Raw genomic sequence first — 27,596 nt, forward strand, 5'->3', positions numbered from 1 at the left:
AAATATTCCTAGAACCACTAAGGGGGTCCTCATATAAACATATTACATTTGTGTATTGTATTTATAGTTTTTAATAATATATCATTAATATGTTATTAATTGTTAAACATATTAATTCAATTGAAAAACTCCTTGGAAAAATCTTTTTTTTTATGCATAAAGATGAAAATATCCTTAGTTTGTTGTAATTCATGCATTAAGGAGTTAATACATCAAACACTGAGGGAACATCTATTGTAATTATTTATATAGGCTTTTTTTGTTTGTTTTTAATTGGATTAACATTAACATTAACTTAAAATTAACATTTTAAATAGCACTTAATGACTGACTGAATGGAAATGACAATTATTGAGAATGTAAAACGAAAAAAGCGATCATGAAAATGTTTCCAAAAATGAATAAAATGATTTTTGACCACTTTGTTGTTCAGATATATCACATATTTGTAACTAAATGATACATTAATTGAAACAAAACACGGTATAAACTGAGGAGTGACTCCCGTGAGGTTCATGTATTTTCTTCACTCCGCTGGGAAACTGCTCTCATGTCAAAAAGCATCAGATCAGTGCATGCACTGCATCGTCCAATCAGTGAGCGATACACAGTAAGGGGGCGGGGCGAGTGTGTCTGGTGGTTCCTCGATTATAGCTCGTCCATAATCGCTCCTCGCTCCTCCGGCAAAAATAAGGCCCTTGGGATGATCAAGATGGCGCAGACAAATCAACTTCCAGTGAGACCGAGACCGAGGAACGAGGAAATGAAAAATAAGAGAAGTGAGAAAGGGCCTCAGCCATTGCACTAAAACCCCTTGTGTTTCGGTAGTGACATGAAAACTGGGGACATGATTTTTTGAATATAGTTTTTTTATTAAAAAATGATACCCACAATAAATCTAAATATTCCAACTTCTGTTTGAATTTAATCAGAAAGATCTTCTAAATACACCATTGAGCTATATTTAAAAAAATGTTTTAAGTGTTATAGAAATGTTTTAAGTGTTATAGAAATGTCAGGTTTGGGGACAGCTACTTCCCAATAGAAAGTACCATATAAATTATGTTTTTGTATATATTAAGCTTATCACTATATAATTGAATGCCTTATGTTTAAATAGATCATAACATATTCTTAGTAAATATACTGAATACTTAATTGTTTTGTTAAATAGTGTTTCTTGTTGTGGGATCGCACTTTGTACTAATTCGGTAGAATGCCCCATATATGGATGATTCATAAATCTTACAAATTGGAGTTAAATTCCAACTGGTATTATTTCTGACAATGGACCTCTTTCTTGGTTATTAAATGAGGTTTTCTTATGAAAAATACGAGAGAAAAACAAACAGCAGCGCCACGCCTATCACTGTCCATACGTGCATGCGCAGTCTGAGCGTGGTGGGTGGAGAGGATTTTTCTGTTTATTTTCGTGGCCAGTTAAACGTGTAGTAGGCTACTAGTAATTATATTATAGGTTCACTTTTTAGTGTATTTAGAACAACAGATAAACGGGTAAGTGTTTTTGGTTTATGCCGTTGTAAAAGATGCTATGAGGTAGTGGAGTTCGTCCGTCAGAGGAGAAGGGTAGCTAACAGCAGGCTTGCCAAAACATCATTATTGCAGGCTAGTTATCGTTAGCACATCGGTATTTAGGAGGCTTAAACCACTCACTTATTATCATCTTGTACCACTGGGACGAACGCGGCATCGCGGGTTTATGACTGTAAGTCCAGGAATATGTTCGTTTTGATAAAGTTAATGATACGAAAGCTTTGTGAATCAGCGTTAGCTTGCTGTAGCTAATGGTATACTACTGCAATCACAGTAATTGCTAGCGGAGACACCAAACAGAAGCTAGGCAATGTTAGTTATACTAATGCTCCCTAACACTTGTATATTCATGACATATGTGTATCTATTTAAATAGGCGAGATTATAACTGAGCATTATAATTTAGGCGAGGTTGCGTTGCACTACTATTGAGGCTTATTTAAGAAATGTTAAACTCCCCTGTTTATTAGCTGATAACCATCTTGGCTAATGTTAGCTATGATGCTTTGAAATAACCTTTTAATCTAAATTTGATAAACCGACGAGGTTTTCTACGTGCAGAAAAACGCGCAGTTTCTGGTGCCAAACGAATATATGTGGTGAATGTTAGCCTAAATGTAATGGCCATATTTGCAGAGGGCGACCGTGTGCAGTTTCTGTGAGCTGTCAATTTGTAATGGCACAATTAGCACTTGATGATGTTGTTGGAAGTAAATATGTCAGCACTGTTCTTGTGGTCCTTAGTTTGAATCTTTATGGTTTATTGCACTTATTGTAAGTTGCTTTGGATAAAAGCACAAGCTAAATGCGTTGTAATGTATGTTTAAAGCAAGTGACAGGAGTTAACACAATTACAAATGTAAATGGCAGATATCCAGACAACCTTCGGTAATGACCCCTAAAGGTTTGGAAAGTTGCCTTTAATCCCTTTCTTCACAAACAATGGCTTAAATTAGACTGAAGTGTATGTCATTTTAAAGGGACATTCGATTGAGGGTTGAACATGATAATCTGTTGTTTTCCCACACCTGAAAGGAAGGCTAGGTGATACACATGTGTGCTTTGAGTGGCACTTGATGTCCTGCAATGTATATTTTAATTGGCAAACCCATTTAAACTCAGACACTGCTTTTTCAGGTTGCTAATCCACAGTTTACAAATCTCCCTGAGGTTGCCACTAAGGAGCAACATGTCAATCACAAACACTCCCACAAGTAATGATGCCTGTCTGAGCATCGTGCATAGCCTGATGTGCCACCGACAAGGTGGGGAGAGTGAAACCTTCGCTAAGCGAGCTATCGAGAGTCTTGTCAAGAAGCTGAAGGAAAAGAAAGATGAGCTGGATTCCCTCATCACAGCAATCACCACCAATGGAGCTCATCCTAGCAAGTGTGTCACCATTCAGAGAACCTTGGATGGACGCTTACAGGTAAAGTGGCCGATAAACAGAAGCAAGTTGAGCTAATAAATGCTATTTGAAACTACAAAAGACAAACGTCACTTTCTTTCTCTCTGTGCTTTAGGTTGCAGGGCGCAAAGGGTTTCCCCATGTTATCTATGCCCGACTCTGGCGATGGCCTGATCTACACAAGAATGAGCTAAAACATGTCAAATATTGCCAGTATGCCTTTGACTTAAAATGTGACAATGTCTGTGTCAACCCATACCACTACGAGAGGGTCGTATCTCCAGGCATTGGTAAGTAAGCTTTTGAACACGTTTGTTGTATCTAAATAGACAGGAGTGTCCACACTTTTTTCACTTGGGGCCACATACAGAAAAACAAACGAAGGGCTGGGACCCTCTCTAGCGGTGAGGTATGTTGTCATAAGCTAAGGTCTAAGTTAGCAAAAAGTAGGTACATTATTCTTGATACTTGAATATGCTTAAACAACAACAGATTACATCACAGCTTTCCATAGGGTTTAATTTACTGTGTTACAAAATGTGTTGTCAGCTCATTCATTAAAACAGAAGCCTCAGATTGCTTATCATAAGGGGAAATATGAAGGGTATATTTCAAACTGGTTATGCAAATAAGTTATTTATTTATTTTTTAACTAAAATTAGTTTGAAAACATTTTAAATTAGATGAGGGCCAATTTGAAATGGATAACGGGGCCACATTTGGCCCCCGGGCTGTAGTTTGGACACCTCTGACATTGATGATTTAAGCATATTGATTAAAAATAGAATTAGACACACTGAAGGATTCTGAGGGTTGACACATGGTTTCTTTTTAATATGATCCCCTTCAAACCAATGGGAGTTTTCATCCAGTTAAATTATAACCAAAACTTGGAATTTTAAAAACATTGATCTGACATGTACCATTTAAAAAAAATTATATATATATATATATTTTTTTTTTATCACCCTCCTTATTTCACAAGAATTTCATTATTGAGCATATCAGATGCTCTCACGATTCTCCACATTCAAAAGATTACAGCCCTTGTTCTTATTCTAACTCAGAATATTGACTTAGATGAAATGATACATTTGTTCTCATGTTTTTGCAGACTTATCAGGGCTGACCCTTTCAAGTTCAGGTAAGGAGGTACCAATGTTCTCCTGTGTGGCTTGCTGACCATGTTTTGAGATGCCCATCAGTCTTATCGATGCATGTTTTTCTTAATCTAGGTTCACTCACGGTAAAGGATGAGTATGACTTTGACAACCATCACTCAAGCTCTGAATGCCACCTCCAGTCCCTGTCAAGAGCATGTCCACAGGAGATCTTCAGCAGCCCCTCTCTGCTCCCCCCATCAGAGGGCGGCAGCTCAGTTTCAATCCCTGCTTTCTCAACACTCAGTGCAGGACCCTCAAGTGAGACACTACATGTTAGAAAATGCACATTGCTGTAAAAGTATTCATTTTGTTTCATTTACAATTAGGTCGTTTTGAAATGACCTTTTTATAAGGGTTTCCCTGTTGATTAGTTTGATATGTAAAGAAGCACGTTTTGGTTATTTAGCTTTATGATCTGATCCAACATCCTGACTTTAAGTTGGCATGAGTTTGGCAATGCAGCTATTTAATGATAATTGATATTTACAGATTCCACCCCCAATTGGAACAGAAACAGCAGCTTCACCCCTGCAGGGCCTCCACATCCGAACGGGCATCTCCAGCATCATCCACCCATGTCTCACACAGGGCATTACTGTGAGTGGATGGATACAAAAAAGAAGTCTGCAAAATTCACACTTAGCCTTAAAAATAGTCCATGTCCTTTCTTTAATGTGATAGAACATCATACATTGAATATGAAGAGAATTTAGCAGATGTAATAGTTGATCAGAAAAACATGTTGTAATGAAGTATGTGGTATAGTTAAACACTTTTAAGTGTCCTCTTTTTTTAGTTTTTTTTAATCAAATGACCTGTGCTTTATGGTAAGAACAGGTCTGGTTTCAGAATTGCTTGTTCACAATACATGTTGACATGTTATTCCTGCAGGGCCTGTTACCAATGAAATTGCGTTCCAGCCCCCAATATCCAATCACCCCTGTGAGTAGCTGCAGATGAAGACATCCACATATTTAACATAATCAGTGTAACCTATCTGACCCTGAGGTTTGTTTGTTCTAGCTCCAGAATACTGGTGCTCCATTGCGTACTTTGAGATGGATGTCCAAGTTGGAGAGACCTTTAAGGTGCAATCCACATGTCCGATAGTGACTGTGGACGGGTACGTTGATCCATCAGGAGGGGACCGCTTCTGCCTGGGTCAGCTGAGCAATGTCCACAGGACGGAGAACATCGAGAGAGCCCGGTACTCCCCAGCAAACTAAGAGAAATATCATCAGATGGTTACTTCAAACAATAAATGTCTACTATGTGTTTTATAAACGATTGATGGCTGACATTGTTTTAATGTCTCTTCTGTCCTCAGGCTCCACATTGGCAAAGGCATGCAGCTGGAGTGTAAAGGTGAAGGAGACGTGTGGGTGCGCTGTCTGAGCGACCACGCAGTGTTTGTGCAGAGCTATTACCTGGACCGAGAGGCGGGACGAGCCCCCGGAGACGCAGTTCACAAGATCTACCCCAGCGCCCACATCAAGGTGAGACTGCAGGACCATGGTCAATGAAAAGCAAAGACATGTCAAGTTGATTTGATGTAAACGTACATGGATGAATGTAAAATGATTGGATAGGCATAATGTGCATTTGGGTTTATGTTTTAAAAAAAGTCCTTGTGATCACAGTCGACCCTTTTTGAAAAAATCCATTCAGTGGTGACAAGGCAAGGCAAGTTTATTTATATAGCACCTTTCAACACGAGGCAATTAGTGCTTTACAAAAATGAAAGACATTAAGAAAATGGCATTTAAAAACAGTCATTAAAAAGCAAAGATAATAGAATAAACATTAAAATAAAAAATACATGTTATATCAGTGTAAGATTTGAATAGTTCAATTAAAAGCAGCGGCAAAAAGAAAAGTCTTCAGCCTGGATTTAAAAGTAGTAAGAGTTGCAGCGGACCTGCAGGTTTCTGGGAGTTTGTTCCAGATATTTAAGGGTGTGCAAGAATTTCCTTTTTTTATTTTATTACATTTACATGCACACAATGTATCCAGTGCTACTAAGGGTCTAATGTGAGAAAATGTGACCTTTTAAAATATCTAATAAACATATTTGAGATGAAAGTAAAATATGAGTCCATTCAATATCTTCCCCCCCCCCCCCCCCCCCCCAGGTGTTCGACCTGCGTCAGTGCCACAGGCAGATGCAGCAGCAGGCGGCCACGGCTACGGCAGCGTCTGCAGCGCAGGCAGCCGCCGTGTCCGGGAACATCCCCGGCCCGGGCTCTGTGGGAGGCATCGCCCCCGCCATCAGTGAGTGGATGGGATACTTTTTCTGAAACTTGTTCATGGCATTTTGAGTTCTATCTTCAGAGGTGGGAAGTAGTGGAGTACATACTTCGTTACTGTACTTAAGTACATTTTTATGGTATTAGTACTTTACTCCACTACTTATTTTTAACACAAATATCTGTACTTTCTACTTCTTACATTTTCAAAACAGGTTTAGTTTTAATGTGTGTTTGGTGGCTTGATCATTATTCTTTAGAGTCATTGCGTGCCTATACACGATCCGTGTATCCATCACTTCCTGGTCTTCTCTAAAGAAGAGGGACCAATGAAAACGTTGTCATTTTGCCGTTGTTTAGCATGGAAACATTCATTAGCTAACAATGACATTATTGTTCTATTAATATAAAGGGAGGTCAGTTACTCTGTAAAACAGCTGGTAGCTATGGGTACTTTTTACTGAAGTACATTTGGAAGGCCATACTTCTTTACTTTTACCAGAGTATTTTTAAACATGAGTATCTGTACTTCTACTTGAGTAAAGGATGTGTGTACTTGTGCCATCTCTGTCTATCTGATAAATATATTTTTCACATTCAAGCACATCTTTAGTTCTAAAATAGAACAGCGGTAGAAGAATTGTCGCTATGTTCTCCTCCTCTTTTCACATGTTCTCAGTTTAAAATAAAAAGAAGGTACTTGTGGGTTATCTGTCGCCACATTCTTTGTTTTTTTCAGACTCTAAATAAATATGCACTTTTTTTAACCCTAACCATCTTAAGACCTACCTGGCCAAGTCCATGTGGAGTCGACCCATTCGACGGCATCCTGGAGGCCATCGCCGCGCTCATGCCGCCCGACGGCATCAAATTAAAAAGTGGCGACAGATAACCCACAAGTACCAAAACAATGTTATTGAGCAGTGTGCTTTGCTTTATCGGCCATTGCACTTTAAACCACTTTGCTGACTGGAAATGACATCATTGCAGGCTAACATTTACACAATGGATTTATTCTTGAGGCTTTAGCTGAAATGCAGTGAAACATGTGGCCTGATCAGAGTGGAGTAGTACCAATGGTAGTATGTAAAACTTTTACCGCAGGAGTAACTTAGCTAATGATTTTCTACGAGCTTTGGCTTGTCGTGCCACATTGATCTGAAAGTTCCCGCCTGTGTTTCCCCCCCCAGGTCTGTCTGCTGCTGCTGGCATCGGGGTGGACGACCTGCGCAGGCTGTGCATTCTGCGCATGAGCTTCGTGAAGGGCTGGGGGCCCGACTACCCACGACAGAGCATTAAAGAGACACCCTGCTGGATAGAGATCCATTTACACCGAGCTCTGCAGCTACTGGACGAAGTTCTGCACACCATGCCCATCGCTGACCCCCACCCCCTTGACTGAGTTAGAAGACATGAACTGTACAAAAAAAGAAAACCATCAGACTCTGCTTATTGCTGCGAGCATTGAGCAGAATACTGAGTGAGACTCCAGGTCTGAGAGTGTCAGGGGCTTCCAACAGCTGGAGGAAACGCAGGAAACACGCTGCCAACAGGAGGGGAAAGGAAGCCAGCATTCTGACATTAGTCACCAATTGGAACTTCATTATAGCAGGAAGTCAAAGAGGATTCATGAAAACTCACTCACTGATATGAATGAAAAACTTAAAAAAAAGAGATTAAAAGAGGCAGAAATCAGTTAATGAATTAGCCTTGGTGGTAGAGAAAATACAAAACAAGAGAGAGTAGGGTGTCAAACACAATTATGCATACTTGGCTGTCATCTTATTTTAAGAGTTAACATTCCCACACTTGTGAATCAGATTTAAAGAGCCCCTGACTCAAGAAAACCCTTTTTAAAAAAAAAAAAAAGAAAGGTCTTTTAATAAGTAAGCGGGGGAAGCAGAGCACAATTCGATGGATTGGATAAAATCGTGTTATTACCTGTCTGAACATCCTAAATGTCACTTCAGCTGGAGCAAACTGCTGATCCAGTCTCTGCGCTGCTTACAGGGCTAAATGTAAGTGGAGTTTCTCACCTCACAAATCAGGACATTTATGATAAATCATGTTATTCATTACTTATGTTCTTGTAAGATGTGCTCTTAAATATTTCTCATCATGGCAGTCCTTGTTGGATGTTTTTAATATTATCCTTTATTAATAGTTGAGATAACTAGCATTTGAAAAGCTGCCGTTGGCTAACCACAGCTTCGCTTTGAACACTATAAAACCTTTATTCAACGGTTATTGTTAGATCACCAGCCAAGGTTGTTGTGACACTGAGAATGGACTGTTTTTCAAATACCAAAATGACATTGGATTCAATCAAGAAAAGGTTATAATAACGCATAAAATGTTACTCATACTGTAACTTAGTGTCCATTATCACTGCCTTGTTTCATGGCCTCATGCATGGTTACATTTGTATCCATATTATTTCTTATAATAGTTTTCTTGATATTGTCCTTGGTAAGATCCATGAAAAATGTGTTTTAAATTGTCCGGCCAAAACCTCTATTCCATATCAAATACTCAAATCACAAATGTGTATTTAGCTCCATTCTCGCAAAAATTACTGAACATATTTTAAGATTGGTTTATAAAATGTTATATCCTTTCTGTTTGTGATAAAACTACCGTGAACAATCACCTTTGAAACGTACGGGCAGTGCATCTCTGGTACTGAAGTACTCACTGCCCCATTTTAATTGCGTATTCTAGACATCTGCTGATTAAAGTAGGCAAAGGAAGAACTGTGAGAGGAAGTGCAAGCCATATTAATGCCAAATATACCCTATGAAAAGTGAAAAGGTTATCACAACGCAATTTTAAGGCTGTGCCACTCACGTATACCCTTACTTTTAACTGAAAAAGTTCAGTTTTCGCTCAGCATAATTAATCAACAATATTTTGGTATTTGGAGCTTTGTTTACCTTTGTTAGTGTTTTATACTCTTTTGCTACCTTTACAGTGATAACACCATATAATAATAACGCTGTACATTTTTCCGGATATGCCTCATCTTGCTCATCTTTGTCTTTACGCTTTGTGTCAAACATTTTCTGAATATATACCGAGTTGGAATGATATTAGTGTTAATATGTATGCGAATGGTTGAATAAAATTCAATGGGCTAACACTATTGTTTTGGAGTCGAGACATTTTTATTTAGAATTAGATAAGTGTGGGTTTAAAATTGTGAGAGGACACTTGACTTTGAACAAGAAAACGTTTATTACTGCAAAGACGAATCACAAATCTTTAAGAAAACAACACTAAGAAGCTAGCCTGAGCTGAGATCTGAAATATTCAGAAAACCAAACTACATGTGTCTTTTATAGTTTCTATATTCATCAATACGACACACTAAATGATAAAGTCTTTATAAATATAAAAGTCCCCCAATTGTCCTCGTTTTTTATGTAAAATACACAATACAAATCACCCTACACGCATTGGTTCGCTTGCCAATTTGAGAAAAAAAACGTAATGGCACACAAAAAGGTCACAATAAATTTGTGTATATATTATATCAGATACTATACATTGTCCAAAAAAAAAAAGAGAAAAAATCACAAAAGCACTTTAGCCAACATATCTGATAAAATGTTCACCAAGAGAACAAATCAAATAATTAAGACACAAATAAATATACCTTTTTCAGTTTTTGATATATACATATGTTTGTCTAGGGTGAATCAAAAAAGAAAACCTTCCCCAAATGCCACTGCCAAATGCTTGTGCTTGCATTAGAGCGTGCTACAGATGGCCACGACTCACTAGACTGTCAAATGGCACTTGAAAACATCCAAATACAAATCTCAAACGGGTCACAGCATTCAGAAAATATCATTTGACAAAAGAAATCACCATCATGAGAAAAACGAGTCATAGGAGAGCATTTTACTTACAGTCGCTCTCCTTGTTCAGTTCTGTACAATAAAAAGCTGTTTGCAGGTAATCTACCATGTGTAAACTACTGTGTGTGTGTGTGTGTGTGGCGTGGCGTCACATCCAGTAAATAAATAGTCTGAGGACAGTTCTTTATGCTTCCCTGGGGTCTTCTCAGTGGCAGCACCTGTGTAATGAAATGTCTGCGCTGATAGCCTCTATCTGTAGCCCACCAGAGACCCAATAGTCGCCCAGGCCATCTGCTGTGGCCGGGGCGAAAAGAAAGGCACTGGAGTCTGCTCTGGGTCAGTGAAGCTGCCGCTATGTCCAGGTGAAGAGGCATCCTTCAGCTCCCGCTCCCGTGACAAATAAGGAACTGCTTTTTTTATTTTTCTCTGGTTCAAAACAGGCTCCTTTGCAAACAGCTGTTACAAAAACAATCTTCTCGATTTCAAAGACACTGAGAAATAAAGTACAATTGTGTTGGCAGCATTAGCGTCAGTCCAGTGTTAACCATGAGATGCAGAAAGCAACAATATCACTGTCTGGCACATAGAGTCTAGAGTGGGAAAACCAAAACACCACCGTTTCTAGCAGCACATGGTAGGCGTGCAAGACCAGAAAGCACTTATGATCCTAAAGCACACAATTAAGATAAAAAGAAAACTTTTATAAGCCGTTTTCACTTCAGGCACAAAATAATACAAGTTCTATGTATATGACAAGGGAGCTGAAATTCCTATTTGAAAAAAAATCCTTCAGTGGTACAAAGGTAAAAACGTGAAACAAGAAAAAGTATCTTGCTAAACCTTCCGCTTCCTAACGGGAACACATTATCCAGATTTACAACATCATTTCAGATTTAAAGTCGCAGACTGAACCTCATTTTTTTACAACGTCATTCTCAAAATATTCAGTGCATGTTGGAGTCGGTCAAATGAGCTCTTGGGTATGGGGTTGCAGTTCTTTGTGATTTATGAGCAGCTCTGGAGAAAGTCTTACGTTTTCGTATGCATTCATTCTTATATTGGACATTTTCATTACTTTTCTCTGCAACTTGGCAGTTTATTACCAAAAGTCAGGAGGCAAGTTCCTTATGGCCGTGAACTGATGTAAAACTAAATGCCTACTGAAAGTTCATTGACTTTTCAAACTGCTCCGAGGAAAGCATGATTTGTTTGCGCTCAATTCTTAGATCTGGTAAACCAGACATTTCAAAATCACTAGACTCTGTGAGTCTATAAGATGTGTACCGTAGGTTTAATCGATGAGCAAGGGATTGACTTTGCAGGTCCCCAAAGTGTCATTATCAAACAGAATACCTGCGAAAGTCTGCTGACCCAAAGTCCTCTCTGACGTGCAGTGTTTTCTCCCCCACCCACACGTACTGCTTAGCTTCTTTACACAGGAACAGTATACAAAAAATGGCAAAGATCATCTAATATCTAAAGAAAACATTTGACAAGTGATGGAGCCTTCAGAAAGTGATTACAGAACATACAGTGCCAACCCTTTTTCAACCTTACAAACAAACAAAAGAACACAAAAACAAATCTGGTCCTCCTGTACAGTAGGTTTGCTGTGGTACGATTCATTATCAGTAGTACCCTTTAAAATGTTTTAACGGGTAAGCATCTAAACCAAAACACAATAAATATTAATAAATAAAACATTTCTGCAGAGAAATCGGCAGCCCAAACACAAATCCTTTTTAGTAACAAAGCGTCCCTATTCAGAGGATTAATCTCAATAATCTCCACGACATACAGTAGAATGCTAGAACAGTTCAAGTATAGATGTCGTCTAATGAATCACAAGTGAGTCCCCATGCCGTTTCACAGTCTATGAGCTAATTACAGAGGAGCTACGAAAAGAAACAATCACGTATAAAGCAACAAATATATGTAGTGTATCATCATCATCATTATATATACTATACATATATATATATATATCTCTTTGAATATCACAAAATATCTACTTTTGGTCCACTGTACAAAGATGATCTTTAAACAGGGAACAAAGGGATGAAAGCATTTATTTTTTACGGGCTAAAAACGGAAAATGGAATGTATCAGAGGTGAGAGAAAAGCAAATGCAGTGTTTTCTCTGTCGCGTTGAGAGTTGTGCAGTACAGTGGTGTGTGTGCAATAAGGTTTGGTGACTGTGCTGCACGCGTCAAAGGGCTGGCACCACTGGTTTGAGGTAGGGTGACTGATGGATGTGTTCCAACACACACACACGAACGCAGACACACAGGCGTATATACACATGTACATTAAAAAACACAGTGCAGACCTACGCATCCCACACAAACAAACACACCCGATAACGAAAGGCTAATGCAAGAATAGGCGTCGAGAGGGCAGAATGAGGGCAGGAGCAAGGCTAAACAACCGCGATAAGTGAGAAGCTTTGTGGAGCTGATCCAGAGGACACGACGACAGGTGAGTCTGCATCCCTCAGTCTCAGCACTGATGAGCCGGCCCAAATCCAGCCACGAGTCGCCAGAAAGCCAAAATGTGTGGCCGGGACAATGCAGAGGGGGGGCTGTGGGCTCTCTGCAGCACACAGTCAGGACTACAAGGACAGCTGCATTTAAGGATAAGGCACTATGATAAAGCCGAGGTACATTTAATCCCTGACATTCCTTCTGCTCTGCAACATGGCACTGTGGGACAGGAAACCGCTCTCAGGTGGCCCCGAGTGGCTCACTCTCAGCTCCCTCGTGTTGGTTTGTTTTTTGGTCCTTTGTGAATTTAAGAAACTTCATTAAGACAAACTGTAAAATAACAGGAGAGCATGTCCAGTCGGGTTGTTTTTTAAGATTACTGCTGGTTATGTAAACCGAACTGCAGAGCATCTAAAATGAAGAAAGGCAAGCGTTCTGCACGGGGTGCATAGAAAAGCTAGCGTTGAGAATGTGGGTTTTTTACAGCTGGTCTCCTCAATCTCATTTCTATATACACACAAGAAGCAGCACAGGTATTCCGTAACTCAAATCTGTCAGTGGGTGGGTGGGTGGCTACCATATCATTTTCCAACAGAACAGACAAAACTGTCTCATGATCCTTTTTTACCCGAACGCCATACATACAAAAAAAAAAAGTCCTCCATTGGTTTTTAGCTACATACAATGCTAAAAATATTTTGTTCAGCCAAACGGTTTTGCAGCAGTTGGAATGCATGTGGACATACATCTGAATAAGGAGGGATTCATGGAAATAAAAATAAAACAATGATAGCACCATGAGTTTTGGGTAATACCAATTGAAAGTACAGCAGAACTATTTACAGCAGGTGAAGGTCTTGAGTCAATGGAGGACTCTGCTCCACTGGGACTAGTGACATGGATTTGAGCTCTGAGACATCAGTAGTAAGAAAGAGTTGGATTTCCCTTCAAGACAAAACCTTAAGAGGCATTAAGTCATATCTAGACAGGAGACATTTAACGGGTCGAATTAGTCCTCCGCCAGCTGCCGCATTGCGATAGAGCACAGACTTATGGGATGACACCACATCCACAGGACAGCACATCTTCCTCATTTCAGCACTCCCCCCCCCACTGATAGGGCGAGGAGAGCGTGTCCACACAAGGGCAGACAGAGACAATGCATGAGAGAGACGGAAACATCTAGACTTACAGAGGGGGGAGATATGTGGAGAGTGAGATAGCAAAAACAAGGCCAGACAAAGATGGCCGTGCCCTTAGACCCTCAGACGGAGGCGTAGGTGTTGCCCGTGGCGCTGCAGTGGCGGATGGTGGGCGTAGCGGCAGAGGGGATGAGGATGTGCTCGCTGTGGTCCTGCGGGGGCTGGGGCAGCGAGTGGAGAACGCCCGGCTGGACCACCCCCACCACAGGGTGGGTCCCGTCCTCCAGCGCCCCCACCTGGATCACCTGGATCACCTCGTGCTCAGACTTCTCTCGCTTGGCCAGAGGTTCCCCGCTCTCCTCCGGGTCGTCGTCTAAGTCGCTGTCCATCCCACTCATCTCATCTGGACAGGAGAAAACATCCCCTATTGAGTGGAGAGGCAGGAGGTTAAAGGAAAGTTTCCTAAACAACCGTTTCTCACACGATGTGCTTGATACATTTAGTCACATACCTTTATCAATGTTAGCCAGGGACAAGGAGTTGAGGCTGTCAAACTGAAAAAAAACAGACAGTCATTTTTACTATTGGGCGCCATCAGGGATTCACATGTACTGTATTTCTAGTCTGCCACTACGTTTTTTTGCACTACTCAATGCTGCTTGTCACTGTACCGTTTTTTTACATTAATTATTTGACCGTCTATGTTACTTGTAGTTATTTAATTTCTCTTTTTTCTGCACTGTTAGTGTACAGTTTTATTATTATGCTGCTGTGTTTATTGTATCTTTGTAACTCTGGCACAACAATTTCCTTCGGGATAAATAAAGTCCCATCTTATCTCTTTGCATTTAGGCAAACATCTCCTCTGGGTTGATTATTTATGAAAGGAAAAACTATTTCACATCTATGTTCCTATCATATACTGTAGTCATCAATTTGGCACTACAAGTCTGCAAAGTTAGGATGCCACCGTTGTACCTCTCCCATGACACCCATGAATGTCTCTCCAGTAGCTTGTGCCACGCGATGCTCAACCAGGTAAAACATGTACTCGTCGTACAGCAGGCGAATCAGGTGGAAGGAACCGAAGCTGGCAGCACTGCGCAGGGTCAGGTCCCTGATCACCATAGAACTGCAGAGACACAACAAAACATTGTGAGCATTTTGTGTTTTCAAAACCGAGATTCAGCATGGTTGTTTTCTTTCTGCAGACCTGTAGAAGGACCACTTGAGCAGGAACTGGCGAGCCGCCCTGGGGAAGCTGCTCCGGTGCTCGTAAGGCTTGAGCACCTGAGTGACCACATTCTCCAGCCAGGCCGCCCACTGCTCCAGAGAGCTCTGCTGCTGCAGGGTGGCCTTGAAGTCCTGCTCCAAGTGCTGAACAACCCCCTCCTCACACTGGCACACCCACGATGCCTGCTCCTGTACAGCAACACAGAGAAAGGACCGGAGGTAAACACTTGAACACATATTATTTTGATTAATATGACGGAATGGTATGGTACAAGCACTGGTGTTGAATATTCAAACACAGAGATCTGTTCTGACCTGTACGTTTGCAAAGTCAACACGGTTGAGATCACTCAGCATCTGGTTGATCTGGGATGTGTTTTGCAAAACAGCACGTGCCGCCTGAGCCAGGTGGTTCAGAGATGTGTATCTGCGCAGTGTTTGCGCAAAGGCACTAACAGCGGCAATCTGTGAAGAGCACACATAAGCCCAGATGTTAACTCCTGCAGGTAAACTAATACTTAATCAGTCCACAGGCAAATACTTGTTCAGGACAAAACCCTGAATAAGCTGGAGCTCTCATTTGTATTTGCAAAAACGTCCTTTATTCAGCACATATAAGCGCAGATATTAACTCCTGCAAGTATACACTCCTCTGATAGTATGGGTAGCACTTCCACAAGAGGTCAACTTTGTAAAAAGTGCACCTTGGTCTGGATCATTCTCTGTGGAATGGCATTCATGGCATTATTGAGCCAACCTTCCAGGCTTTTGGCAAAGTTGCGAATGGCTTGAGTCAAGGCACCTGAAGAAAAACAGAAACAGTTGTTACTTACAATTGTGAAAAACAAAACAAAATGAGAGGTGTGTATGGCAGTGGCTCACTGGGAATAGGTCTCAGGACATCAGGAATGAGGATCTCCACAAGGGCCTGGTACATCAGATGGTCACAGGTGCTCATCCATTTGAGTACAGCCTCGTTTCTGCACAGTTCCAATAGCTGAGAGTGGGGCAGCCGAGCTTCAATCTCACTTAAGCTGCTGAAGAATGAACAAACCAGATTTAGAAAAAACCTTAAACGTTCAGATTATCCTAAAGTTGATTCGATTTGTTAATATTTCCCTTTAGCAAAAAACTAAGACACTCAAGAAAAAAAAAAAAAAATCAACATTATACGAGTCAACAAGCCTCACCTGTTTTCTGTTATAGTTTCCCCCTCTACGGAGTCAGGGGGAGAATAACGCCAAAATGTCTGCCACAGCTTCTCAATTAGACTGAACTGCAGGTTGACGACCACATCCAGGATAGCCTGAAACAAAAGCAGAACACTTGTCAAATGTATTTTTAGTGATGTACAAATCAAAACTTCTCCACATTATCCTCAAGCTATCTGGATGGCTAGTCACCTCAATCAGCATTTGTGAGGTAATTATTTAAGTGAACTGCCCCCTGTAGATGTCTTGATCCCTAGTTGTCCAGACATTAGGACCGGTGTGATTGAAAACCTCATAAGACGAAGAGGAAATCCTGTTCCAAAATTCCAGCAGCTGGCATTTGTGGATTTTTGTCACAAAAAAACGTATGACCTTTGTTTAAGTTTCCAGGCTCAGAATCCAGCCAGAGCCAAAATAGTTGGTCTTTTTGGATTTGTAAAAATGCTGTTCAGAAGTTTTAAACTAGTAAATGTGCAGTTATAATCCATATTGGCAAATGACAGCATGTATATACAGGGAAAAAGTGGAAGTGCTATAGATTTAGAGGCTGGTGAAATGCAGGTAGTCCAGGCAGATGAATGTATAGTCAAAATGCCACCATAGTCATATTGATGATGCTGCATCAACCAATGCTGCAATATTGAAAGGGATTACTTAGCTTTCTTTGAGCTGTGAAGAGGGACCGACCCCCTGTGCTCCCCGTGAATTACACTCATGCGCCAAAGTGAGCTGTAGTGGCATATCAGTGATTATTAAAAGATCTGCCCTTTCTCTCACCTCACAGTGCTCTCTGTAAAGGGACTGGAGAGCTTTCACATCCTCTGGGCTGATGTTCTCGGTATTGCTCTGTCCAACGTCCAGCTCTACAAAGTCAGGGAGCGCCCGCGATGCATCTGTGGGAGGAATGACAAAAGGAATTCACATAACGCTCAGTATTTCTCAGTGCGTCGTCTTGTGTTGCTTTGCAGATACATAGAAAGCTGCAGACCTAAGAACTGCTGGTGGTGTTGACTCTGTGCGATGACTGTTTGCTCCTCTGCACCAGGCTGGGGCTGGCCTCCAGCTGTGTAACTCTCCCCGGAGCAGCCATCAAACTTCTGCACCGGCTTGAACCTGAAACCACATGGCTCACAAATTAGTATCTATAAGTAAGTACTGAAGGTCTGTATGCGTGCGTAGGTAAAGAATTTCCAAAATTGGGATCAATAAAGTATCTATCTATCTATCTAGTTGCCTGTCTACCTCTGTTTCTGCTGGACTGGCTGCTGTCTAAGGGCCATATACTGCATGTCTTCTTGAAGTCTATTGAGTGGCGAGTCCGGTTTCACACGTATACCATAGTAATGATATTTAGAGTTCCCTCTGCAAGAAAAAAAACTAATATTAACACACAATGACGCATGGATGGAGGAGACTATCAAGGGTTGGATGAATGACAATAGTAAGAGGGTGAAAATCTCACACTTTTCTTAATAAATTGAAACATTTGAGAGCTAACCTTGTCCCGAGGCGCCTGGTACGGAGTCCCATGAAGATGGAGCGAATGAGTTTGCCAAAAGAGGCTGCATTGACAGGGTCCAGTTTCTGCTCCTGGCAGTGGCGCAGATAGTGATTGTAGAGGGTGGAGCGTGGTAGACTTACGCCCTCTGCTGTCTCGTAATTGTCCAACAGCCACTGGAGCTACAAGGGGAAAGACGTTGTTTTTTTCTCAAGAGATTCACAATCTGGTCCAAGCTAACTTTGTGGAAAGACCTCGGACTAATGTTGGTTCATCACACTTCTGCAAAAGCATTTCTACAGCAGCGTTTAAAAACAAAAGTCACAATTAAAATCTCGGCAAAAACAGCAAGAACCACATCAAACTGACATGTATACAGAGTTAAGAGAGAAGGGAAGTAAAAGAAAAAAGAATTGCGAGGGCAGGCATTCGTAAAAGCAACTTACATGGCTGTTGAGCAGCGAGCTTCTCTGACTGGATAAACCCTCAGATTTTTGGAGTGTCTCAATCGCCATTTCAATCTGATAAACCATGGAGCACAGGACAACAAAATGTAAGAGGGGGAAATGAAAACAAAAGCAAGAAAAAAAGGAATAGACACATTTGTAGCAAAAATAAAAGAGATCACAAAGCAAGCACCACTAAACCCAAGCAGAGCAGGACTTCCTGTCATGTAAGGACAATCTTTGCTTAGTTGAGAAACGGAGACAGAGGTTCAAATCAGTACATTCATTATTGATAACTGACAGACACAAGTCCTTCAGATTCCACGAGCAGAGATCCACTTCAACAACAATCATGTGTGGAGGAAATCTAGACTTCATTACAAATGGCTAAAGGCAGTGTGCCAAGTTGAGAAGTCTAATTTGGTATTCACATTTTAACAAACAGCCCAGCATTGTGTTTCACTATGAAGATTTCATTGTTACAGTGCTCCGTTTTTACAGCTCTTGTGCTGCATGCTCCCCTTGTCCAATGCAGGACTCTTGTGAGGGGGGGGTCTTTCCCTCGTCAATACACCTGCCTCAGGTTTCAATCCCTACTTACTTTTCCATTATTAAAAGATACAAATTAGTAATAGAAACAAAGCCCTGCATATCTTGAATATTAAATACTCAGGGTTCAAATGTGAATATTGTTGGCAGTAGCTGACACAGCCTACGCTGCACAGTGCATATATCAGCAAAGGAGCATCGCCAGAGATAAAACACGACACCATAGAGGGGGTGCACATAAATGTTTTCCCTTTTTAATGCGACAATATATTTGTAAACACTAACGCATGACACACATATTGAGTTCAAATATGGAACACCGGTGGAGATTGCTGTCCTAGATGTTTGGATAAAACTAGTGCAAAGATCAATAAAGTATGACAGAAACAGAGCATCTGTGTTGATAGTGAGCGTCTGGGAAAACTAAAAACTGTGTGCGTCAGGGAAAGTTTAGAGTTTCGACCCACAGCGTTAGTGTAAGTCACTACATACACTAACTATGATTGTCTATCATCAAAGCAGGCAGGTAGAGATAGGCTAGCGGCCCATTTATTGAGTGATTAGCACTTACAGTGGCGGGTGAAGCTCTTGCTGTCTGGGTGGCAGGGTGGGGTCCAGCGTTGTCCATGATGTAAGAGCCAGGACTGGTGCTGATTACCTGACCCCCCGCCAGGTTCATGCTCATCCCTCCATTGCCCCCTCCTCCATTGTTGGTCATGCCATGAGATGTCACCACAGTGGACACTTGTGATGAGCTTCCCTGTGTGTCGAAGTAGCTTCCTCCACTGTTCTGGCTGTACAGCTGCGGCTCTGAGTACGAGTAGGTTCTTCTGTTCAGAAAGAAGAGAGGTTAGCGGTCAGTCAATGTGCCAAAAATAAAACTGAGGGATATGAATAATTATTAATTAGGTAAATATGTAACATTTTTATTATGGCTCTCAAATTACGTTTTTTCTTTTCTTGCATTAACATTGTTTTTTTTAAATGAGTGTTTCTAAAAAACCTGTCAGTGACTCATAAGGACAGCTGATTTAGCTGTTGAAGACATTGCAGCAAAAATAGGACCTTTAATTGAGCTCCCAATACAAAAGTGAAGTATTTAATGTTTAATCAAAATCAGTGTTTCTTAGTTTTGCAAAACACCCATCAGGTCTATAGGGAGGTACACACAAAACGCTTGCCACAACTGGGACAATCCAGAATATATTATAATTTTAATGGATTTGCTTTTCAAAATATCATGAAATATTTTGTATTACTTCAATAATTTTTTTGATTTGGGTGACCCTTACTTGCCTGGTGCTCAGGAGGCTCATTCGTCTGGCTCTTTAGAGTATGTATTACTTTGTTTTTTAAGCATTAAGCCGGCGGTGCCCCTTACATGACTGTTTCTACCAGCAGCTGAGGTCACCTAGAGTATCCGTGTTCGTGTCTGTACATGCACCGCCGCGTGAGCCTGTGTGTATCACAGTAGGAAAAACACACTGGAGACCCTGGTGTAGCATCAGCACTTACAACACAGGCCTACTTCTCGTCATGTTCAGGTGGCTGAGCACAATCAAACACACGACTGCAGACCGCTCATAAAAGAAACACAAACGCAGAACACAAATGCACTCCAACCGACATCATGTGCTTGTGACATGAATGATTGGTTTGAAGAGACTTGAGAGCAGGCTGCGGAGACGTAGCGCTAATATTTGTGGAGTGGTGTAAGAGCAGAGCTGAGACTGACTCACATGTTGCCATTGGTGTAGACGCCACTGTTTTCCTCCACATACTGCACCTGTGCTGGGTAAACATGCTGAACCTGTTGAACAGTCTGGGCCTGGCAACACAAATGGCAAGAGTGGCAAATTCATTAGTAAAGGCACATAATGCACAGGTAACCAAAGACATGCACGCACATATTCAGTGCTGTAAAGTAACTAAGTACTGTACTTAAGTACAATTTGCAGGTACTTTACATGAGTATCTCCATTTTCTGCTACTTTATACTTCTACTCCACTACAATTCAGAGGCAAATAATAATATTGCACTTTACTACACTACATTTATTAAATACATTTAGTTACTTAGCAGATATGGATTAATGCACCCTTGCCAGCGGTGAAAAACACATGAATGCATCAATAATTATGATCAAAACATATAATATATATAATTCTGAAATGGGCCAATCTTCATAATGAGTGTTTTTACTTTTGGTACGTTAAGTATATTTTAAAGCAAATATTTCTGTTCTTTTACTTGAGTAATGTTTTGATTGCAGGTCTATTACTTGTAACAGAGTATTCCTACACTGTGGTACTTCTACTTTGACTAAAGTACGAGATCTGAGTCACATGCAGTCACATCTGCAACCCCCAGGCTGGATGTACCTGTTGCTGGACAGGCACCTGCTGTGTGGAGCCTGTAGGCTGGACAGGCACGGTGGTCTGAAGAGGGACGGTGGAGGTGGAGTCAGCGCCTGCTTCAGGGGTCTGCATGGCGCCTACATTAGACAGAGAAAACAGTGTTAATGTACATAGATAATGGCCACAATTACAGAACGCTCAACATACCGGTTTAACTGGCACAGCAACTTTAGATCCACTAACAACAACATAATAGTCTTAAAGCATCACTGAGCAAACATTGATAACTCACTTAAACAGAGTAAACTCACACATATGGGTTGTATTCTTCTGGTTGTTGTTGAAAAACTGATTTATAATCTACAAAAAGGACTGCACGGTTTACTTTGTTGTACACCCTCTTATTAAATAAATAGTCATAAAATGACATCAAACTCTAATATCTCAAGTTTAAACCCTATCCTTAACACATGTCTAAAACATATTGCTTTAATAACAAACAGGTAGTGGTGCATCTACAATAGTACACGATACATGCTTTGTATAGAAGAAAACTATTCTAATAATCATCATCATGATTTGGTTGGCCTGGCGCAGCACATAAAAGGTCTCTAAAGATAAGGGTAAGCGTAATGTTTTACCACAAATCACTTAAGTTTGACTCAATGCTACTCAAGCTGCTGAACACTGATTCTACCCAGGCACCTGTTTCTGCTTTGTGGTACTTAATGTACTAAGAGCCTCATGCATCAGTGACACATGGTCTTGTCTCCATGTTCACAGCCATAAAACAAGTTAATATTTAACAAACTCCAAATAGATGCCGCTTCCCTCAGTTCCCACTGCTGCAGGTTAAACGTTAGTTGAGATAAGAAGGCCCGGATCTAAGAAAAGTTCCCTAAAAAATATGGAAGTTACATCATTTTCAAGTTAGCAGCATTACTAGTAATAAAAGACGTACTAAGTAAGGCTTAAGTAAACTGTTTTGATGGATAAGAGTGTGACGAGACACCGATGGTGGACCTGTGTTTGTGAGTTAATAATAGCAAGGCTACCATCACCCATTCCTTCCAGGGAAAGGCCGCCTCCTCCACATCACAGTTTCCACAAACAAGCCTCTCTTGGTTAATTAAGCTGGGTCTCCTAACAGCCTCACATTTCTCCAGGGACAGCCTGCCCCTTCCCCTTATCTTCAATATCATACCGGCCTTTTTCTCGGGAAGAAGGCTATCACTCTTGTTCGTGTTGGGGTGATTAACCTCAAAGTTTGACTTGCTGAGGCAATCTTTTCCACGGCACTGAGCCCGTGAGACACAGCAAGGCAGCAGGCAGAATCTGCATTTTTTTCTTTTACATACAGAGGCTCTGAGATCCATCAACACAAAGCCGCTCGCTTCCAGCATGACTTTTTGTAACACCTTAGGGAGGGGGAATGACACTGCTGGACACTAAAGTCTAGTTGTGGAGACACAAATACTACTATCCGGTTCAAATGTTCCTATTGTGCGATTTTGACAGGATACTGTAAATTATGACAATCAATTCAGCAGAATTACAATCCTGTCGTTAAAATGTCAAACAACACATTAAACCGTCAGCTTACTATGCTTACTATAGCCCAATGCTAAAAAGAAAATACTTTTAACGAGAGCAGACTGTAGACTTGATGTATATTCCACAGTGTTAAGCGAAAGTGCATGGCCCCAACTGAGCCCACCTAATCGAGGCAAAAAGCCCCTGCTTCACAACACACTCTTTTTGCCTTACCCCAACCCCCTATATATATATATATATATATATACATACATATATATATATATATACATATATATATACATATACACATATATATATATATATATATACATATATACATACATATATACATATATATACATATATACATACATATATACATATATACATATACACATATATATATATATATATACATATATATATATACATACATACATATACATATATATATACATATATATATATATATACATATATATATATACATACATACATATACATATATATACACACGTATATATACGTATATATATATACACACATATATATATACACGTATATATATATATACATATATACACATAGATATGTACACACACACACACACACACACACACACACACACACACACACACACACACACACACACACACACCACACACACACACACACACACACACCACACACACACACACACACACACACACACACACACACACACACACACACACACACACACACACACACACACACACACACACACACACTCCCTTGTGGCCCACTTAAATGCTGTGCTCCACTGAGCAAGTGCAAGCCCTACAAAGACACAGAGGAACAAAAGCCACCGAGGAGGGCAACATTTTGCCCTGCATTCCCCCCCCCCCTCTATTTGTCTGCAAACATTACAAGCAACATAAAAAAGGTGCAAGGTTCACAGTCGCAGATAAAAACACAGAACCACAATTTGCTTTTCTAATGATCATGTATTATGAAGGTGTAGTGTGATAGACCAAGTTCAGCAATAGGAGCTGGGGAACCAGGGCGAAAAGTACAGCACACACACACACACACACACACACACACACACACACACACACACACACACACACACACACACACACACACACACACACACACACACACACACACACACACACACACACACACACACACACACACACACACACACACACACACACACACACACACACACACACACACACACACACACACACACACACACACACACACACACACACACACACACACACACACACACACACACACACACACACACACACACACACACACACACACACACACACACACACACACACTAATGCAGCAGGAAAACAGGTGGGGGAGATGTAATTGGGAACTGGGGGGAGGTATGCAAAGTGCTGTGTTTGTTTAAGAGTTAAGCTTTCAGATTGTAAAAACAAACTGTCAGTGACTCATACGGACAGCTGATTTAGCTGTTGAAGACATTGCAGTAATATAGGACCTTTAATTGAGCTCCCAATACAAAAGTGAAGTTTTTCATGTTTAATCTTTTTTTATATTACAGGACAAGAAGAAAAAGTCAAAGTCAAATGTCAACATTTCTGGAAGTGGCCTGACCTAGGTTACAAAGTAGGTCCAAGCTGTTATTGCCAGATGTGGGTTATGGGAAGAACAAACAAGGACCTCTCTTCTTTCATCAACAATATACATTATAGCTGGCAGGCTGGGGAAAATAACAAACCAAACATGCTGTATTCTGCTAAGCCATGAAAATGGATGAGTGAATAATTGAATTAATCAGCCCCTCTTTAAGTGATTGGAAATGTAACAGGATCCAGGCAGCAGGTGGCATGGTACTATTTCTGCGCTGCTGGACTACAGGTAAGTGGTAACGTGATCTGATAACTAGCAGTTCCCCACATCCTGTTATCTGTGTGTGTGTTGTGAGGGGTGTCTGTACATGACCTATTTTGGGTTGCATGTGTACCAATTAATTCATATGTTAACAATATTTAAGGGTTTACCTACAGTATATGTTAGAAATGGTATGGGTGGTATTTCTGATCCAACTTGATACAATTGTTTGACGATACAAAACCCAAATAGGCTACAATTTATGAGAAAACTATATTCTAAGGACAATCAAATTGTATTTACTGTGTGTGAAAGAAACATACAGAAAGGATCAGGAGTCACACACACACACACACACACACACACACACACACACACACACACACACACACACACACACACACACACACACACACACACACACACACACACACACACACACACACACACACACACACACACACACACACACACACACACACACACACACACACACACACACACACACACACACACACACACACACACACACACCTTAATGGACCTAATGAAACCAAGTCCCTTGACTAATTCGACCCACCCACAGGATTGAGGAATCCTAAAAGTTTTTATAATTGTTGTTTTATTTGTTGGTCCTGTTTCTTACAATTTATATTATGTCACTATGTTTATGTGTGCACCATATACACCAAGGCACCTCGTATGTGTTTACCTACAAATAAACATCAGAAATAAGAATACAAAATATGGCTGCTTATTGGCTTGTATCAGAACCTGCTTCTGATTCAATGCAATACACATGTTTTTGATTCTGACTTCTGATTCTAATGTTTACTATATTATAGTGAGTAACAGGAAAAACAGCCATTTTTGATTGAAATGTAGTCGAATTGTTTCTTTTACCCGAAGTAAATGAGCCTAAAATAAATCTGACAAAAATAATAATATCTCTACAGTAAACATGTCCTCCCTCCGGACAGTGTCATGCTGGATTGAGTACACTCCTTTCCTTTTTTGCGCACCCAGAAATAAACATGGACACCAATACACACAGAAAATATAAAATGTAATATTTAAATAGTTTGTCAATAACAATACATCCATTGCAGATACAGCTTGTCGTTACCAGCCGAGGTACAGAATGTGAAATGCAGAATAACGAAATGATTCGGTAAAACGGGGAGTAACATTGAGGTATTTAATGTTTTTTTATAAAGGCAGGCGTTTTTCCTCAAACCTGACCAATGCGAAAATTAGCCTTGTGTTATCAGGTTAGCTTATCGTAGCCATCTGATGCCACAAAGAGTGCAGACGGAGAGCTAGCGAAGCTTTCTTGCTCCCTAAGACAAAAGGGAAAGTAATGGCTTAGCTATTGTCAATAGCAGTTAGTGTATGGACAGCTAGCTTACAGCACTTTCATTTGCTGGTCGACGTTATTGAGGTTATAACACCAACACGATTTAACAACATACACTTGCAATATCACCGTAACATTAGCCAAAAATGGGATACCAACAGGCATTGTAAAAGGGCAACGCTGGCGTTAGCAACCTAGCAACAACAGACACCTGCTCCTGCTCCAGCTGACCAGCTAGCATCAGTGACTAGCCCAGACCTACGCTACCACCCAGCATGGTAAGTTTAAGCAAATAAGTTACATGCAAACCCGTTTTCTACCACACAGACTAACGTTTAGGTCAGTTTGAGCAAACATCAACAATTGAGAGAACATAGCTAGCAGGAGCTAGCGAGCAGGACCTCTCACAGCTGTGGGTATCTACAGGCAACGTTAGCAAGCAGGCTACCACGTCACAAAGAAACACCCTCGCTAGCAAACTACCCGAGCTATCCACCGAGCCTTCATTCAGCAGCAGACAAAACATAAACTACAGCATTCAAATCTCCCCCATGCAATTATCCCATGAAGCGAGAAAGGACTTGATTTAGAGCTAATAATAGTATAACATGTATACAAACCTGAGCTGTGGACTGGTTGATGAAGATGAGGATGGTGGAGGAGGTGGTAATGATGGAGCGAGAGGTTGTTGTTGGTGGGTTACAGTCGCCAGGACTACGGTGACTATGGCGCTGCCTCACTGGGCAACAGTTGCTATAAAACTCACCGGGAGCGCGCACCCTAACCAGGCAGGTGGGAGGAGATTAAAGCGCACTTAATACAGTCTTACGGATATTAAATCACAACGAAATACATATGTTTAGTATAATGGGAATATATTACGAGGATGGTTATTCTACCCGAGCCTTAGCGCTAGGTCTTATTTATTTAGAGACTTTTAATAATCGGTTAGTCTGAGTCATTTTATCCACACGAAATAATAAAAGTATTAAGCACCATAACGTGATCCATGACCGTCATCATTTGGTTATAGTATATGAATGACTTTATTTTCATATGTATAGGCCTTTGCATATATTTATAGTATTGCTTGTGCTTCACTTTAATTATTTGCTGAAATTATTTGCTTGTATTGTGATCTTTCAAGGATGTCAAATGTAGTTTCATGTTCGCCAAATTGAGGACAAGGTTAGGTTTATCTGTTTAAATCTGCTTATTTATGTAATTTGCATACTAGGGAACTAGCAAAATATGCTCCTAAAACAATTGTAACAAATAACTCAGTTTGCCAGATCTCTTAGCATTCATTTTAATTTCACCTACTACCAAACTATTAAATACAAAGCAAAATAGTACATAATCATAAGAATATATATCCTATTCAAATGTTTGGTAGCATCCTAAAAAAGACTGATTTGAGAGCTAAACAACATAGCATTTTGTCCAAATAAAAAAGAGACCTATTTTAATGACTTCCCACATTATCGAGAAGAATAAAGTAAATGCAAAACATTTTGAAGAAAAAATGGGGATGAAACTGGTGCTATAATACAAAAAAAGCTCATAGAATGATTGCCTTATCCCATCAGTTGTGTGTGAATTTGTAACCATAAAGTACAGGCAGTGCCTATATTTACAATGCCAGATGGCTGGATAGGCTAAGGGTGAATACCATTCTGCGTCATGTTGCAT

At 40.5% G+C, this 27,596-nt stretch overlaps 2 protein-coding genes across 2 annotated transcripts; one reads left to right on the plus strand and one right to left on the minus strand.

The window, feature by feature from the left end:
- Positions 1 to 1,382: 1,382 nt before the first annotated feature.
- Positions 1,383 to 9,510, plus strand: smad4a (SMAD family member 4a). Its single transcript, XM_034096149.1, has 11 exons — positions 1,383 to 1,515; positions 2,692 to 2,983; positions 3,078 to 3,252; positions 4,077 to 4,106; positions 4,198 to 4,383; positions 4,615 to 4,722; positions 5,017 to 5,067; positions 5,149 to 5,332; positions 5,453 to 5,621; positions 6,258 to 6,396; positions 7,562 to 9,510. The coding sequence occupies exons 2-11, from the start codon at positions 2,744 to 2,746 to the stop codon at positions 7,771 to 7,773; spliced, it is 1,494 nt and encodes a 497-aa protein (XP_033952040.1). The 5' UTR covers positions 1,383 to 1,515; positions 2,692 to 2,743; the 3' UTR covers positions 7,774 to 9,510.
- On the minus strand, positions 9,388 to 26,635 carry rfx3 (regulatory factor X, 3 (influences HLA class II expression)). Its single transcript, XM_034096148.1, has 17 exons — positions 26,525 to 26,635; positions 21,176 to 21,288; positions 20,533 to 20,621; positions 19,365 to 19,623; positions 18,245 to 18,319; positions 17,799 to 17,980; positions 17,543 to 17,662; positions 17,289 to 17,413; positions 17,078 to 17,193; positions 16,280 to 16,395; positions 15,972 to 16,126; positions 15,794 to 15,891; positions 15,405 to 15,554; positions 15,070 to 15,278; positions 14,835 to 14,988; positions 14,368 to 14,410; positions 9,388 to 14,280 (listed from the first exon to the last, which is right to left on the minus strand). The coding sequence occupies exons 2-17, from the start codon at positions 21,281 to 21,283 to the stop codon at positions 13,979 to 13,981; spliced, it is 2,301 nt and encodes a 766-aa protein (XP_033952039.1). The 5' UTR covers positions 21,284 to 21,288; positions 26,525 to 26,635; the 3' UTR covers positions 9,388 to 13,978.
- Between the last annotated feature and the right edge of the window lie 961 nt (positions 26,636 to 27,596).

Source organism: Pseudochaenichthys georgianus, chromosome 12, assembly GCF_902827115.2.
Source record: "Pseudochaenichthys georgianus chromosome 12, fPseGeo1.2, whole genome shotgun sequence".
In the NCBI taxonomy this organism is placed as follows: Eukaryota; Metazoa; Chordata; class Actinopteri; order Perciformes; family Channichthyidae; genus Pseudochaenichthys; species Pseudochaenichthys georgianus.